Source organism: Aspergillus ruber (assembly GCF_000600275.1).
Source record: "Aspergillus ruber CBS 135680 unplaced genomic scaffold scaffold00011, whole genome shotgun sequence".
NCBI classification, from domain to species: domain Eukaryota; kingdom Fungi; phylum Ascomycota; class Eurotiomycetes; order Eurotiales; family Aspergillaceae; genus Aspergillus; species Aspergillus ruber.
In genome coordinates, this window is record NW_024467307.1 from 26,879 (window position 1) to 41,645 (window position 14,767).

At 47.5% G+C, this 14,767-nt stretch overlaps 5 protein-coding genes across 5 annotated transcripts; 2 read left to right on the top strand and 3 right to left on the bottom strand.

The window, feature by feature from the left end:
• Nucleotides 1-632: 632 nt before the first annotated feature.
• Nucleotides 633-1,664, top strand: EURHEDRAFT_377108 (uncharacterized protein; the record flags this gene model as incomplete). The annotated part of the gene is made up of 2 exons (XM_040778927.1): nucleotides 633-984; nucleotides 1,045-1,664. 2 exons carry the CDS (start codon nucleotides 633-635, stop codon nucleotides 1,662-1,664), a joined length of 972 nt encoding a protein of 323 aa, XP_040639206.1.
• A 3,166-nt stretch (nucleotides 1,665-4,830) lies between these two features.
• admA (ADAM family of metalloprotease ADM-A) lies at nucleotides 4,831-7,208 on the top strand. Its single transcript, XM_040781730.1, has 3 exons — nucleotides 4,831-5,054; nucleotides 5,100-6,123; nucleotides 6,173-7,208. The coding sequence occupies exons 1-3, from the start codon at nucleotides 4,991-4,993 to the stop codon at nucleotides 7,161-7,163; spliced, it is 2,079 nt and encodes a 692-aa protein (XP_040639207.1). The 5' UTR covers nucleotides 4,831-4,990; the 3' UTR covers nucleotides 7,164-7,208.
• A 1,379-nt stretch (nucleotides 7,209-8,587) lies between these two features.
• Nucleotides 8,588-9,152, bottom strand: EURHEDRAFT_536320 (uncharacterized protein; the record flags this gene model as incomplete). The annotated part of the gene is made up of 2 exons (XM_040787331.1): nucleotides 8,588-9,100; nucleotides 9,150-9,152. The coding sequence occupies 2 exons, from the start codon at nucleotides 9,150-9,152 to the stop codon at nucleotides 8,588-8,590; spliced, it is 516 nt and encodes a 171-aa protein (XP_040639208.1).
• A 738-nt stretch (nucleotides 9,153-9,890) lies between these two features.
• Nucleotides 9,891-11,164, bottom strand: EURHEDRAFT_514958 (putative zinc binding dehydrogenase; the record flags this gene model as incomplete). The annotated part of the gene is made up of 7 exons (XM_040786323.1): nucleotides 9,891-10,093; nucleotides 10,170-10,412; nucleotides 10,451-10,616; nucleotides 10,658-10,733; nucleotides 10,785-10,845; nucleotides 10,916-10,978; nucleotides 11,035-11,164. The coding sequence occupies 7 exons, from the start codon at nucleotides 11,162-11,164 to the stop codon at nucleotides 9,891-9,893; spliced, it is 942 nt and encodes a 313-aa protein (XP_040639209.1).
• Nucleotides 11,165-12,230: 1,066 nt separating this feature from the next.
• Nucleotides 12,231-14,609, bottom strand: EURHEDRAFT_514959 (uncharacterized protein; the record flags this gene model as incomplete). The annotated part of the gene is made up of 1 exon (XM_040786324.1): nucleotides 12,231-14,609. One exon carries the CDS (start codon nucleotides 14,607-14,609, stop codon nucleotides 12,231-12,233), a length of 2,379 nt encoding a protein of 792 aa, XP_040639210.1.
• Nucleotides 14,610-14,767: the final 158 nt, after the last annotated feature.

Consider the following 14,767-nt stretch of genomic DNA (forward strand, 5'->3'; position numbering starts at 1 on the left):
AATGATACATGGCTATGACTTTCATGATGCGATGAGAACGGATAATATGTTAATAATATTCTAGACAGTTGAATATGATAATTGCCTCGTTATTTTGTCCGCCTTGTTGTTTTTGCTTCCCGTCGCTTTTTATATCCATATCGCTGTTTCTTGAAATTAATGGAACTTCCTGTTGCAATTCAAGACACAATGGAATATGCCTCGGACAAGATGTTCAAACAGGATGGAAATCTCAATGCCTCATCTTCCTGGGCACATTCCTCCCATTCAAAATTCATCCTGCGGTCGAGTGTTGATTTGAAGCCTTTGTCCGATTCTAGAGCCCATTGGACAAAGACACCAACAATGGACTTAGGAGACGAAATTGTTTGAACCTTTTCGGTTTTGTTTCGTGGCATAATCCTTTTTGTTCCCTTGTCTTTCCTTTACCGAAAGCACTGGGTCTCAACTCCGCTATGGGACGGCAAGCGATTTGGAACAATCTAACAAAAAGCCTGTGTAGCAGAACGTCTATAAATATGCTCGTCCTTCCCATCTAGCGAATACCAAATCATTGACTCCCCCAGTGTCCTCAACCCAATTCATACCTCCCCGTTCCTACATACTTCATCCTGCGTCACTTACCATCCATCATGGACTCTGTTACCCAGCAGCACCTCGCCAAACTCCTGGAGTGGGCCAACATCCACTCCATCAACGACCTGGATGCGGATGCCGTGGACTATCTCAAGTACGAGCTCGAGGGTCGTGTTCCCATCACGCAGTTCCGCGTCCGTGACCATGAATACTTCAAGTGGCGCAAGGACCATCCGGATGTCGTCGATGTGGAATACGATGCGCCCACTGCGCATGTTGTTATCAAAGCAATGACCAGCGTCTTATACGACACTGCTATCAATGTGTTCGAGAGATGGTTCGACAAGTGGAGCGAGAAGATCAATGCGGATGGCTCTTTTGGTCATTACAACTGTAAGACTTTGGTCGGTAAGTAGAACCCCTCCTCCCTAAACGGAAATGATAATATGTGCTAATATGCGTCTATAGATCTCCATCTCCTGGGTAAGTACGAAGATAGCGAAAAGCAGGCTGATGTTGGTCTCTGGAAGGTTGGTCACCGATACCCCTCCGTAGTTGTCGAAGTGGGAATTAACGAAACTTTGCGTGAAGATGGCAAGCGCTGGCTCGAAGGCACCTGCGGTGAAACGAAGCGTGTGATTCTCATGAATATCACCGAGGAGAAGCGTCCTGGGTTGTCTGTCAAAGACCAGACCTGGGGATTAAGCGCTCGGAAGCTCCGCACTATCCAGCACGACGCTTTGGCCATGGAGATCTACAATTACCACCAGAAGCACAACATCCCACTGGTGGGTGAACGCTTCTTCTTCGACCTGGCGTCTCTCCGTCCGGGAGGTAGAATCACGGACGCTGTTTTCAAGGCGCCGATTCCGCATCTCAAGGGGCAGGTGCCTGGTCGCAAGTCGATGCAGAACATTACCGTTGTTCTGTGCGACAATGAGTGTGACTACACCAACCCAGACAATCCAACCAGTGACTTGGATCTCACGAGATTGATTTACGAACTGGATACGGTTATTTCAATGGAATTACCCAGGGAGCGCGCTAGCAAGATGGCTTGGGACTATATCATTCAACGCCTGAGTTAATGATATCAGACTGGTAAGTCCCTAGTTGCTTCTGCATTATGCTGTGCTTTGGGGTTTGTCTTTTCTGTTTGGCTTTCAGTATTCTGCGTAGGAGCAAAGTCCCTCTATTGCTTCCGTACTATATCTGTTATAGGTTGTCATTTTTTTTGTTTTTTTTTTTTGTTTTTGTTTTTGTTTTTTTGCTTTGCTTTATGTTTTCTGTCCTGTGTTTAGTACTCTATAGAGAAACTGAATTAAATTTATTTATTGATACAAATGTCTTCGTAGTGAAAATATACCATGACGTAGGCGTAGTGCAACTCCCGTAGTAATCCACAACACATACTCTTCGTCTTCCAGTCAAGGCTGGCCCATTCCTTTGTTCCATCGGCTGCTAGGCATTGGCTCCCCAATCCATACTACAAGAAGCGCCAGTCACATAGCTACTTTCCTCACTGAACAAGAACACTGCCACACTTGCCACTCCTTCAGCCCTTCTGTCACGGTGAATTGTTGCTGTTGGAGTAGGCTCAAAATCGCCAGTGCGGGCCAGGTTCACTTGGTGCATCGGGGTGTCAATCGCACCTCTGGATTGTGGCGTTGACAATAACAACGTGATCGATATAGGGCAAAGACTTGCGGCAAGATGTAGTCCACTCGTCCGCAAACCCGTTTCTTCGGCTGCGCTTTTCACCATCCCCAGAGCAGCATGTTTCGACGCTGCATAGGAAGCTCCAATTTTTGAAATCCGAAGAGAAAACATAATGCCGATATGGACCAAGCCCGAAATCATCCTCGAGAAATCCCAGTCATGAAGAAACAGATCACACATTTAACATTCCCCTCATTGATGTCCATGACGGAGTGATACTCTTCCTGGCGCGTTTGCCAGGACCTTTGTACCTAGTTCATGGCCGTGAGTTCAGCATAGTTGGCCACAGCGTTCAGCTTCCCCAAATGGGACTTGATCTTTGTGAGAAATGCTTCAACGGCGCGTCCACCGATCATGCTTCCGGTTTGGACGAAAGCAATTGGGAATCTGGTCCGAAGGGAGGCTCGTGTGGAGTTGCTTGAAACCCTGGGCAGATAAATCACAGACAGCTACCCGGGCACCTCTTACCAGACGGAACTTATTTGTCACCAAGCCCACCGCCAGAATAGCGCAGGCTTTATCCTGCATTGATGCCATTATGCCTTGTCTGTTCCTCTGAGGAAAAGTGCCCTGTCTCGTATATACGTAAATGACCAATCAGGAAAGCTCATTTTTCCGGTACTGCCAAGAATCGTCAAAAGAATGGGCATCAGCAGCCTGCATTAGCGGCATTTACTACCCCACGTCACTACATCATATACGATCAGGAATGGAAAATTACTAATTTCAGCAAATGCCAGTCAGCCTCATAAGCCTTGTATTTGGTCCTCCTTTACAAGAACCACACGCCCGGAGGTTCTCCGATGTTGGCCTTGAAAACCGCATTGACCAGCCTAGACATGATTCCATTTTGCAGACGCGCGAGGCTTCCTCGGAGTGTGGTCGAGTGTGGAGCTGCGTTATAAAGGGCGGTTTCTCGGAATACGGTGTTATTTTCGGGGCCGGTCAAGTGGGAATTCCTGAAACGTTCGCGAAGACATAGAATTTGTAGAGAATTCTAAGATCGACTAGTGTTTAGTCTGCTCATAATGCAGAGGTTAGCTCAAGACGACTAGTGTTGCCTGAATGTAGGTAACATGCCTTTCTTATCCCATGAGATAGTTGGCGTCGTCGGTATCCTCGTCGAGCTCCCTTGTGCTATACCCCTTTTCGACTTCGCGATCCGCAACCACAGAATCCGTCTCCTCAGTCAGGGCCCGTTTCAGGCTCCCGACGAAAAAGACAATCGCGTCGGCGCAAAAGAAAAATATCCACAGCATAAGTGCCATAAGCAGAACGAATTGTACGGAACCATAGTCCATCATCATTGCTTCCTCGCTCTGTAGTCGTGGCAAAATGAGTGGGATGTGTTTCGCGTGGACGTGTTCCCAGACTTTCTGAATGATTGAAAGACCCTCGAGGCAATGTTTAAAAGAACAAGCCTCCTCCGACTTATACGTGCACAAGAAACCGCACGAAGTAGTTTATATATAGTGGAGGCTGTCATCGCCGCTACAAGTTCCGGAGATAAGACAGAGTAAGCGCTTTGCATTAGCTTTTCTCGGCATTCTTGGCATTATCGAGTTGATTTTGTATGAAAAGGCACCAACTTTTGGTTTCTGGGGAAGATCCAGGTAGCACGCCAATGCCAGTATGTCGGAATGATGTAGAACATGTATACGGGCCCATGGGATTCCTTGTCCACACAGTAATTCGATACATCCCCATATTACAACAGTACTGTCGCTTGCTGCGATGGAAATTAAGCTGCTGTCTATTATACCTTCTATGTGACAAGCCAGTCCAGTATTCCGGAATAGGCCGCAACCTGTTTAGCTAATTGCGCATGGCAAATCCGATCCAAGCTTTATCAAGTTGGTCATGATTGCTATCGATGAGGTACTAGAGTAATACCGGCGGTTCAACCGAACCCAGGAAATCAAAATGCTTATCTTGCTTAAGATGCCGCGCAGTACCGGAAGGGTGCCTGTATAGGTAGAGGTAAAGGATTGTCTATTTGTCCATGCAACTTCATAACATATATGTTGCACCTGGCAAACCACCCTGTAAACCAATCCATGGCTTTACTTCCACCTTCGTAGACATTCCGGAATAGCTGTTCGTTGGAGAGCATACTTCATGCAAAACCGTTATGTTGCAACACAACATCTAAACCACGGAAATCGGTAGATGCAAGGTCATGGATTCTCCGGATTCGGCAATCTAAGGTTATCGCCAAGAAATAAGCGTAATCAACTTGCATTAGCGCCGGAAACTAAACCATCATAGGTAATAAGCGATAGGACTAACTCCGAACCATAGAAACAAGTCATAACATGACACAAAGAACCCCAATTACCAACGGCTTATGTGAGCCGGGCACGCTTAGGGCTACTCGTATTAGCCATGACCACCTCATGCCCGGGTATCCCGGGATGCAGACACAGCCACTAAACCTGTTAGAATACGGGGAAGGGCATCATCAATGATGACAGGATTCTCTTGGCCTTCATAAGCAATTGTTTTCCTACGGATGAGTTATATATTTTGTTGCCTGGATTACGTGGGGTCTTATCACAAGTGTATACCTTATGGCGGCTTAGACCTTTGAACACGGATTGACCATGTATATATATTGACAAAGTCAGAAAGCACCTCGTGTATAAGAAACGGATTTAACTCTTATGATCTGCAGCTATGAACTTGATAATCAGCAATGAGATCACAACCCATCCTTTTTTTAATCACGTGCCTTGTCTTCTTCATCGGGCATGTGTCAGGTATGCTATCTAACCGCCGGTGGGTTCTGCTGCTGACATGAATAGCACGCTCAATACGTCCCCGTGCACCGGCTAAGGTAGCCAACATCGAGAATGCCACCATCCACACACCATCACAACAAGTCACAGCATCAACAGCATTTAACCTTACATTCAGCCTGTCCGGACAAACCGGCGAATTTAGGCTCAGCCTCGAGCCCAACCATGATCTCCTCTCCCAGAATCTGTACACGCGGCATGTTGGCGTAAACGGAGAAGTTAGACGAACGGAAACGTCTGAGCGAGCACAGCATAAGGTGTATAGGGGCAAGACTCTAGTTCGATCAGCCGGTGGTCATTGGGAGACGGCGGGCTGGGCGAGAGCGTTCGTTGTTCGAGATGGAAACGATCCACTTTTCCAAGGAGCATTCAGCGCCTTTTCTCAGAAATATCATATCGATATCAGATCAGATCAGAATGGTTCTCTGGCTTCAAAAAGCCGGATGGTGATATACCATGATTACCCGGGTACCCATAAAGCAAATAATGAACATGACTTGCCATTTCGGGAACTCGACACTGCAATTTCTCTCGCAAAGCGTCAGTCCGTCTCTGATAGTTATGACTTGACCGACAGCATTGGTAGCACATCCGGCTGTCCAACCACAAGAAGAGTGGCAGTCGTTGGAATCGCCACAGATTGCACATACACCGCAGGATTCGACTCGGCGGAAGAGGTTCAACAAAGCCTAATCGACATGGTCAATACTGCATCTGAAGTGTTCGAAAGTGCATTTAACATCTCATTGGCCATCCGCAACCTGACAATCACCGACTCGACATGTCCCAGCAATACCTCTAATTCTGTCCCTTGGAATGCCGACTGTTCGGCCGGTGACTTGGACTGGCGTCTGCAGCAGTTCACATCATGGAGGAGAACGCTGGGTGACCGGACAAATGCATACTGGACGCTGATGAGTGGCTGTCCGAACGGAGAGCAAATAGGCGTCTCGTGGACAGGAGAACTATGCGATTCGCAATTGGGCGCGAATGTTGTTGCGCAGGCGGGAAGTGCATGGCAGGTTTTTGCGTGAGTCGTCTTCCCTGATCCAGCATTGCCGGCTTCTGACTGTGAATAGCCACGAGTCAGCCCATATTTTCGGTGCCGTTCATGACTGCACTGCAGACGCGTGCTCTTCTAGCGAGGAGTGTTGTCCGCTCTCTACTTCCACCTGCAACGCAGATGCACAATATTTGATGAACCCCGTCTCTACCTCCTCGCAGTCAGAATTCTCGCCCTGCACTATTGGCAACGTTTGCTCCATGATGGGGTCCAGTGGTATTGAAACGAGCTGCCTTGTCGACAGCGACAGCATACCCAGTCTTACCGTCGGCCAATGTGGAAATGGCATATTGGAAGAAGGTGAGGACTGTGATTGCGGTGAGGATGATTGTGGTGAGTGCTGTGACGGATCAACCTGTCGCTTCCGAGAAGGCGCCGTATGCGACGACGCTGCAGGATCGTGTTGCACAAACTGCCAGTTCCTCTCTGCGGACACAGTCTGCCGTGCAAGTACTGGTGATTGCGACCTCGCTGAGAAATGTACCGGAGACTCGGGCGCGTGTCCCACTGATAGACACGTACCGGATGGAGATGCTTGCGGGACTGCGTCAGATCTCTTCTGTGCGAGCGGCCAATGTACCAATCGGGACATGCAGTGTCGCGACCAGATGAATAGAAACAGCACTGATGTTTCCTCCTGTGGTGGAAACTCCTGTAGCCTGCGCTGCTCGGTTGGTATTTCGTCCGGGTCGTCAGACTGCATGGACATCGGCCAGTCGGTCTTAGATGGGACTCCGTGTGATGGGGGACTCTGTGTGAGTGGGCAGTGTCGAACAGATGAAGGCTCATGGGTCGATGAGCATCGATCTCTAGTCATTGGGCTTTCTGCTGGTGTTGGAGGTGCTCTTGTTCTTGCTATTCTTGCCGTTATCATTTGTTGTTGCTGTACTCGTCGCAGGAGACAAGAGAAGAAGCTGTCGCCAGCTATGTCAGTTACATCAGTTCCTGACCTACCAGCACCTTATTCTTCCCCTCAGCATGGACCCGGGACCGTTAGATATGCGTAGTATAAAGGCACTAGTATAGAAATATCAACCCTGGTCATCCTTGCTCCTCGTACTTACAACTGTAGCGTAGCGTGGATAAACAGCAAATTCATTCTGTTTACTTATTTTCGAGAGTCGTGTTCAAATTGGTATGGATTAATCGTCTCCGTAGATGTCGAAAGAAGCGGCAAAAACGAGTAGCTGACTTACTAAAAGGACGACTCAGGATACTGTCTAGCCGGGAGGGAAATCATCTGCTACACTTTCAATTTAGGACACCACCAAGGTAAATTATAATAAAGAGAGGAGAAATATCGATTCAATCCCAAAGAGCACAAGTAGAAACACTCAAGGTAGGAATGTAGTCGCTCAAACGTCGGCATTGTTTATACCACAACACCTGAGCATGGCTAAACTTAGGATCGACCAACCCTGAGGATCTAGCAGCGTGTACCACGCTCACAGTCTTAAAGAACTTTGATAAACTGGCCATGCAGGCATTGCATCTGCGATATTTCCGAGATTGAGTTGCAGACTTGGTGTTAGTAGCCCAACAACAGTCCTGAGTAGTGCATAAAGGCACTATGTCAACGTCTTGCCATTAGGAGCCGGGATCCAGCTTCTCTTATCGGATAGAGGTGTTAGTTGCCCACTATTTGTTACAAACCGTTGCAGTTCCATTTTATACCTGGGCGAGGTGCACATTCATGTAAGAGGTATTCCTTATCCGCGTCTGATAATACGCCCCTGGTGACCAAGCTCAATATAAGCTTATTGGTTTTTGGCGCTTTCAGGCATTCTATAAACGTGTGCAATCGCGAAGTGCCAAGTAGATGCAGGGATATAGATCAACTAGACCAGTCCACGCACCTCACATGTCCTTTTCTGAGGCGCATACTTCTTCAGCCGGCGCGGTAGAGATTATTTGCGTAGGTGTAGTCTCTGACAGCATCCACAATATGCGCAAATGTTATCTTTCAACTGAATGAGAAAGGTCATTCGCAGTTTATATGCTTCACAGTCGACATATCTTTGTCCGGTGTTCGGCGTTCCGGGAAAATGCAGTTCTTTTGCTGCGAGCAAAAAACGAAGCATCTATGTAGTATCTTCAAGCTAAGGACAAAATATGCCTTCATGGTTATTGACGAATCAGAGAAATCCTGGAAGAGCAGTTCTGGTGAGAGGTCAACCGACTATCGTACGCATTATTATCGAATCCACGCCGTCTCTATAGGAATCAGTGTATAAAAGACATTATTAGATAGCACAAATGAAGCCTTTTGTTGATATATTTGGTTAAAGACAAATCTACTCGTGATATCAGATTACGTGGATGGGCAAAGTATGTTTCTTGTAAGATGTCTGAATCATATGGAAGATAGACTGCATTAACTCTGGTATCCTACCAGTAATCCTATCGTGATATGCCAAGGAATCTGTCAAAATCAATGGGAAAAAATAGATTGTATCACATTAAAATGATCGATGATATCATTGTGATCATGGACCACATGCAGGGTCTGTCTCTCAGTCCAGTGGATGATCTTGAGAGACTGGCCTGCATACGTATAAAAACGCACATACGGACCTATCACAACAGCTGCATAAATCACATTCATTCCAGACTTGACCTCTAGTCCATTCAACTCACATTTTATCTCCTTTTCAGCTTCATCCCAGCACATTGCCAGGTCCGAATGGGGTGGGTCCCGGACGTGGACATGGAAGAACGGTGCGCCACGAAGTGGACCACTTGAAATGTCGATGGTTAGAGCGATTAGGCCCAATACAAGACCCATTTCTGGAAATAACTCAGGAAGGTCAGTCATTGCAGTTTGTTTAATGGGTTCGGGAAAATAGTACTGCAGGATATTGGTCCAGATATGACAGATCCGGTCGACGGGGTCGCTTGGCTGCACCTTGTGGATTGCCTTTTGCAAGGAAGAGTCGTAGTAGTCCTATAAGTTGTTAGTAAGAGCTTCAATTCCTAGGGGGAATATTACTCACCATGGTTGTAGGTCTCTGGATTTGCTGTGATTGAGTCTTGATGCACCAACCTTAGATCAATCTAGAACTACAGGGAGGAGCGGGAGATGAGTGGTAGAGAGAGCAGGGGCATTCTGGTATATGGCTCGAATATATAGACCATACTGAGACCACGCTGAGACAGCCTGGAAGCGTCAAGCGGCTATTGCCGTTTTGTGGTTTCAAATAGTATTGTCCAACAACAAAGACCTATACGATACATACAAAGCAGAACAGCCGTTCAGATGTGAACATTTCCATTGTTCAACACCAAATGGAGGAAACAATTCTTGCGATAGATTTTGCTTTGAATTTCCAAAATGTGCCATAGACAAGGCTGATTTTCTGGCATGGAAATTGACTATCTTATTGATTCTGGATTTCTTACCGTGTCTATAATAACTCCTTTACCATTAGAAAACTATGAGTCGGATTTGTCTAACATGAAACCACCATTTAGATCTATACGCAAAGTCATCGTGCTCGTTCCGTCAACTAAGCGATGTGGAAATCAGCTGACTAGCTATATAGGCACCGGGGAGTCTCATTTCACCAGGGGCTAACCGGCGCCAACCATGAGAAATACCACCAGGTTGTCTCCGGAGCCCATAAATGGGAAAAGATTATGATGAATACAGTTAATTTACTTGAGGAACCAGTCCCACTTGCGACCCACCGGTTCGTTCGCAAAGCTGCATTTGATTAAAACGCAGCCCTAATCATCTACAAAGTAACCACAGCGTTTCCAGCTGATATTTCCGATTGGCATAAAGCAACGCCCTCGGGGATCTTTTCCAACCCCTTTCCAATGGCCTGTGGGTTAGAGGCAGGCTTTAAGCTTCCATTCTTGAGGGATTCTGGGACGAAGTGGCCCCAAACACCTTCAACTATCTCCTTATTGTTCAGTAAATGAGCGGTATAGTTTACTACATTTGTTGTTAGAGCGGCTATATCCCCCAAAGGGGGTCCATATACAGAATGGAGTGGAATAGAGTCACTCACCACCCACAACTTCGACACCATCGGGTACATTCATAAATCCGGCAGATAGGTTGCTGCCAACGCGGTCACCACCAAGACCTTTGACTACCTCAGCACAACCTCTCCAGGTCATTTCTTCACCAACGGTGTCCAGCGCGCCGACAAATTCACCAAAAGTCTCCTTGATAGTTTGGACCAGATCTTGGGCAATGCTTTCATTATCGTAATCAAGCACAGCAGTGGCCCCAAGTCTCTTTACAAACTCTGGTTCTTCTCTGATGCAGCTAAAATGATGGTTGCACCTGACGTAACAGTCAACTCGATTGCAGCACTACCGGTACTTGAGGAGCCACTCCAAATCAACACGACTTGATGGATTAAATTTGGCTTAGTTGTCTGGAGTAACGAGATTTCCAAGCGCCTAGTTGGGCAGAGACCCATGGCAGCCGTGGAGAGTGTGAGAGGACACTACCAGCCTCAAAAAAGATTTCATCAGAGAGAGGGGCAACAACGGAGGTCTTGCAAATGCTGTAGTTCTGAAAGGCACTGTCTCTGGTGTCGTTTGTAAGGAACCAATTTGTTTCCCTTAAACATTAGCCTGGTATGCTCAAGTTATAGTTTGAGATCGAGTATCACCCAACAGCACGATCACCCTTCTTAAAGGCCGTCACGTTTCTGCCTATTCCATAGCCCTCTCCTGCGACATCGGCGCCAATTATTTGTAACTGCTTTAGAAAGTACTTCCTCAGTAGCAATAAAATGAGTACGCATGAACGGATAGTGCTTGGGAAACGGGAGGTGGGGCCTGAAAATCTGGAACTTCCAGTCCACTATACGGTATTAGCACACTCGGTGCTTCAGACACATAGTACCTGAAATGACTGACTCAGATTGATGGCAACAGCTTTATTCTGGATCACAATTTCATCGCCACCAGCACGAGAGAATGGAGCCTCCTTGGCGACAAACTCGCCGCTGCTTTTGAGCAACCAAACTCCAGAGTTCAGAATAGACATGATGGTAATAGAGACGTTCCAGATGGCGGGGATTGACAAATCAATACAGTTCAATATCCGGGAGAAGCAATCTTTATATACATCTCTCGTATCTGGCTCGGACATCTTGGCCGTATCTCTAGATCACCTTAACTCCGTGGAACCTCCGGCAAGCGTAGTAGAAATTAGCGCATGAGGCCCATACAATTACTCTTCTTAATTTAAGCGGTAGAAGCCCGTTTAGAGACAAAATCAATAACCTGGTATCATATGTTTAACTGCAGTTAGTTAGATTCACAAAAGCCTTGGCAGAAGGCTAACTGAATCAGGCGCTGATGGAGACTAAACAGCTCAAATCATTATAAACAATGTTAAGCATGCATTGTCTGACATCCGGGGTCCCAATGCATTCCCCATTGGTAGATGCCCGTTAGAGGAGGTGCGGTCACTCTCGAAGAAGTCTTCAAGCTTGCTTTCGCTGCTGCTCCATCTCTTTGACAAATATCATGTGAAGGAGTTATCCATAACCCCGACCATCTGAATTGAGGTAATCCTTTGCATTGCTCTGATACAAGATATCTTCGGAGTGAGTTCATGGAGCTCGCGTAATTATCCCTCTTCTTACATTGTAGTTCGTCAGGACCAGTGTATATATCCTTAGGAGAGGAATAAGAACTGAGGCTGATAAAGAATAGAGCGGAGGGCTTTATATTATATTCTGACAGAATAAGGATTGTAGGGGGGAAGTCAATGAATACAGTAAATATAGAGAACAGAGCCAAGGGTGAATGGAATGTAACCGTCAGTAGCACTAAATTGGTCATGATAGGGTCATCGAAGACCTAGAAGTGAAAATTTCATTGCCAATTTTAATATCACATACACATCCATGGTATCCTCCTAACATCAAGAGATCAAAACATCCCAAGGCTACCTCTTACAGTATCAAAGACCAACATAATCCGAAAATAATCTAGCAATCCAAACCAAACGCCAGAATTTGGTATCTATGCGCTGTAAGAGTCTCGATATTATGCAAAATTCAATTACGGTCAGGTCATAATCATCAAAGGTTGTCAAATAAAGGCTACAAATCTCGAAGCAAACTTCCCTCCACAAACGGATTCCCCGGAGACATGTCTAGCATGGGTTTTGTAGCGTTGCGATCACCTGTAGCTATTCCATGGCCGACCTTCGGTCCACTGTTGGTAGCTTTCTGTGTTGCGGAGCGGGCCAGGAGGCTGTTTGGGATAAATGCGTCGTCGGTTGGAGTTGTGGACGATGCGCGTGACCGGTTGTTGCGGGTGCTGCGGACTGTGTTGGAGCGACTAGGCTTTACGTTGGCGGTATCGGCTGCCGGCAATATAGGTTCTTCTGGGATCGGGAGTCGCTTCCAGGTCGTGGAGGATGGGATCGCAATAGCACCGCGAGGTAAGTCGGGTGTTGTCGCAGCATCGACCAAGGGTGTTCCCGGCTCGATGGCGACTCCTCTTCCCTTGCGAGCGTGTTGTGGTGGTTCTTGGTAGACAGGGGTCAAATCGACAAGGGGTTTATGATTTCCCTTACTCACAGACTGCGAACGCCTGACGTGTCCGCTGGAGTCGGGACCCTGAGTACTGGTCATTGTGTTTGATCGGCTGCTGGGTTGGCTTTGAGTCTCAGGATAATGACGGCGTCCAGCAGCTCCGGCTCCAGAAACAAGACCCTGAGGACTGAACACTTCTTCGTATGCCTTCCTCTCGATCTCTTCCCGTTCTTGCATCGCACGTTGGCGCATGACATAAGTCTGGCCCAAGAGTCCAGTAGAAGAAAACGGAGACACTTCAACTCCCTGCGCCGTGGCACCGACATTGGTGGTATCAAGGGTGAGTGGCTTTCCCTGAGAGGATTTGGTGCTTCTCCTTCGCGAAAGATATTGTTTTGCTTTTGAAGACTTTATACGCCCGGGAGAGGGGGGGTGTTCCTCGTCGCGCTGCTGATTCAAAGGCTCAAACTCAAGCAACGGTTTGAGCGGTTTAGACTGATAGGTCCTTGATCCTGATGATCCATCGCTCTGTTGTCGGGAGATTTCTGACACCGATGCTTCGTCCTTGTTTTGGCCATTACCCAGAATGCTAACCAGGTACCAGCTGCGCCATGCCTGAATAGCTCTGTACCAACCTTCAGCTATCCCCCTATCGCTTGTAGAGAAGAAATGAACATAGTTCTCCGTCGATAGGAACATGCTAGCCTTCTGCTGGCTCTTAACAGCGTAGCAAATCTTCTTCGGTGGCTTCACATCGTTTGAAAGTGAACTAAGCGTAGGGGAATAGACATCAAAGTCGGACAAGTGACAGATATTCATCTGGTCCTGTCCTTGGTACTTCTTCGACACGGTGACCTGGCCATCCGCACGCAACGTCACGTATCGCTTGTCCCATTTCCGAGAACGTTGAGAATGATAGATGTGAAACGTCGTGTCCACAGGTTGTTCAACCGGGGCACTCTGTGCCTCAAGCTGATGCAAAGCGTCCAAGCTTGCTGCAGGAACTATGATCAATTTGTTGTCCGTGTCGCTGGTCCAGGAATTCATGACATCGCGAATATATTCGTATTTTCGCAATGGCCGCTCCAAGCCGAACTGAGCGAAACGCTCGATCAAAACAAAAGTTTGGGCTTCAATATCGAAGCAATCTTGAGCCGATAGTAGCAGATCCTGCGCTGTGGTCGAAAGCGTGATGGGAAGAAAATTGGACGCCTTTCGGTACTGAACAAGCACCTGTCGCTCCCCCGCGTTGGCTGCGGAAACAGGGGCATCCACGCCAGGGAAGGTAGTACCACTTAGCTCAGAAGGTTCTGCTGATGTGCCCTCTTTTTCAGCCTCACCCTTTGACCGAAACAGTTTCATGGTATCCTTTAATGATCGAAATTTGGTCTCTTTTCCAGATTGCTGGCCGTTTGGCGAGGTGGCATGGTCGTTCTCGTTGGCATGCTTGCGATAACTAGAGGAATCTGTTCTCGATTCCAAGGTTTGTTTAGATGCCGGCCTGCTGTCTCCCCCTACCAACCGGCTCATCGCATCTTGTCGGTGTCTTGTACGTGCGACCTCATCCTCCCCGTCCCTAGATGTGTCTCCCTTTTCCACTGCTTTCAGATTCTTCGGTGGACTGCACGATGGTCCGTTGGATATTCCGGGCGCATGAAACGAAGGAGCAGGAACCAGTACTGGATGCTGCGCGGTGGGCGATAGTGCAGTTTTTCTCTGGCGTCGATATCGTGACGCACTTCTCACCACTCCTTGCTGGTTGGCAGAAACCGGAGAGGTTGGATTAGACGGCACTGGAGGGACGGGAATAGCGGGAATCGCTGTTTTCAGAGGCTCCTGTTTCTGGGAAGTTGCTCGTCTCACAGATCGATACCGGGAGAACTTCATGGGCGGGGTCTGGTTTTCGGGTCCTAGACCCATTGGCTGTGCTTCTACCGCCATTGTTCCGGAATACCCTATGTCGATTGACTTTAAAGGAATAGGCGGATTGAGTCGTGCACAGTACAAGAAAGCAAAGTCGTCTCGGAAGTAGGGCCTGCCTACACCAAATACAAACGAAACAGGAAAATGAGGGGAAGACCAAAATACTAGTCAACAAC

Coding starts and splice junctions, on each gene's coding strand:
- admA (XM_040781730.1), top strand. CDS start 4,991: ATGAGATCACAACCCATCCTTTTTTTAATCACGTGCCTTGTCTTCTTC. Junction 5,055..5,099: donor CTTCATCGGGCATGTGTCAG/GTATGCTATCTA, acceptor TGACATGAATAG/CACGCTCAATACGTCCCCGT. Junction 6,124..6,172: donor AGTGCATGGCAGGTTTTTGC/GTGAGTCGTCTT, acceptor GACTGTGAATAG/CCACGAGTCAGCCCATATTT.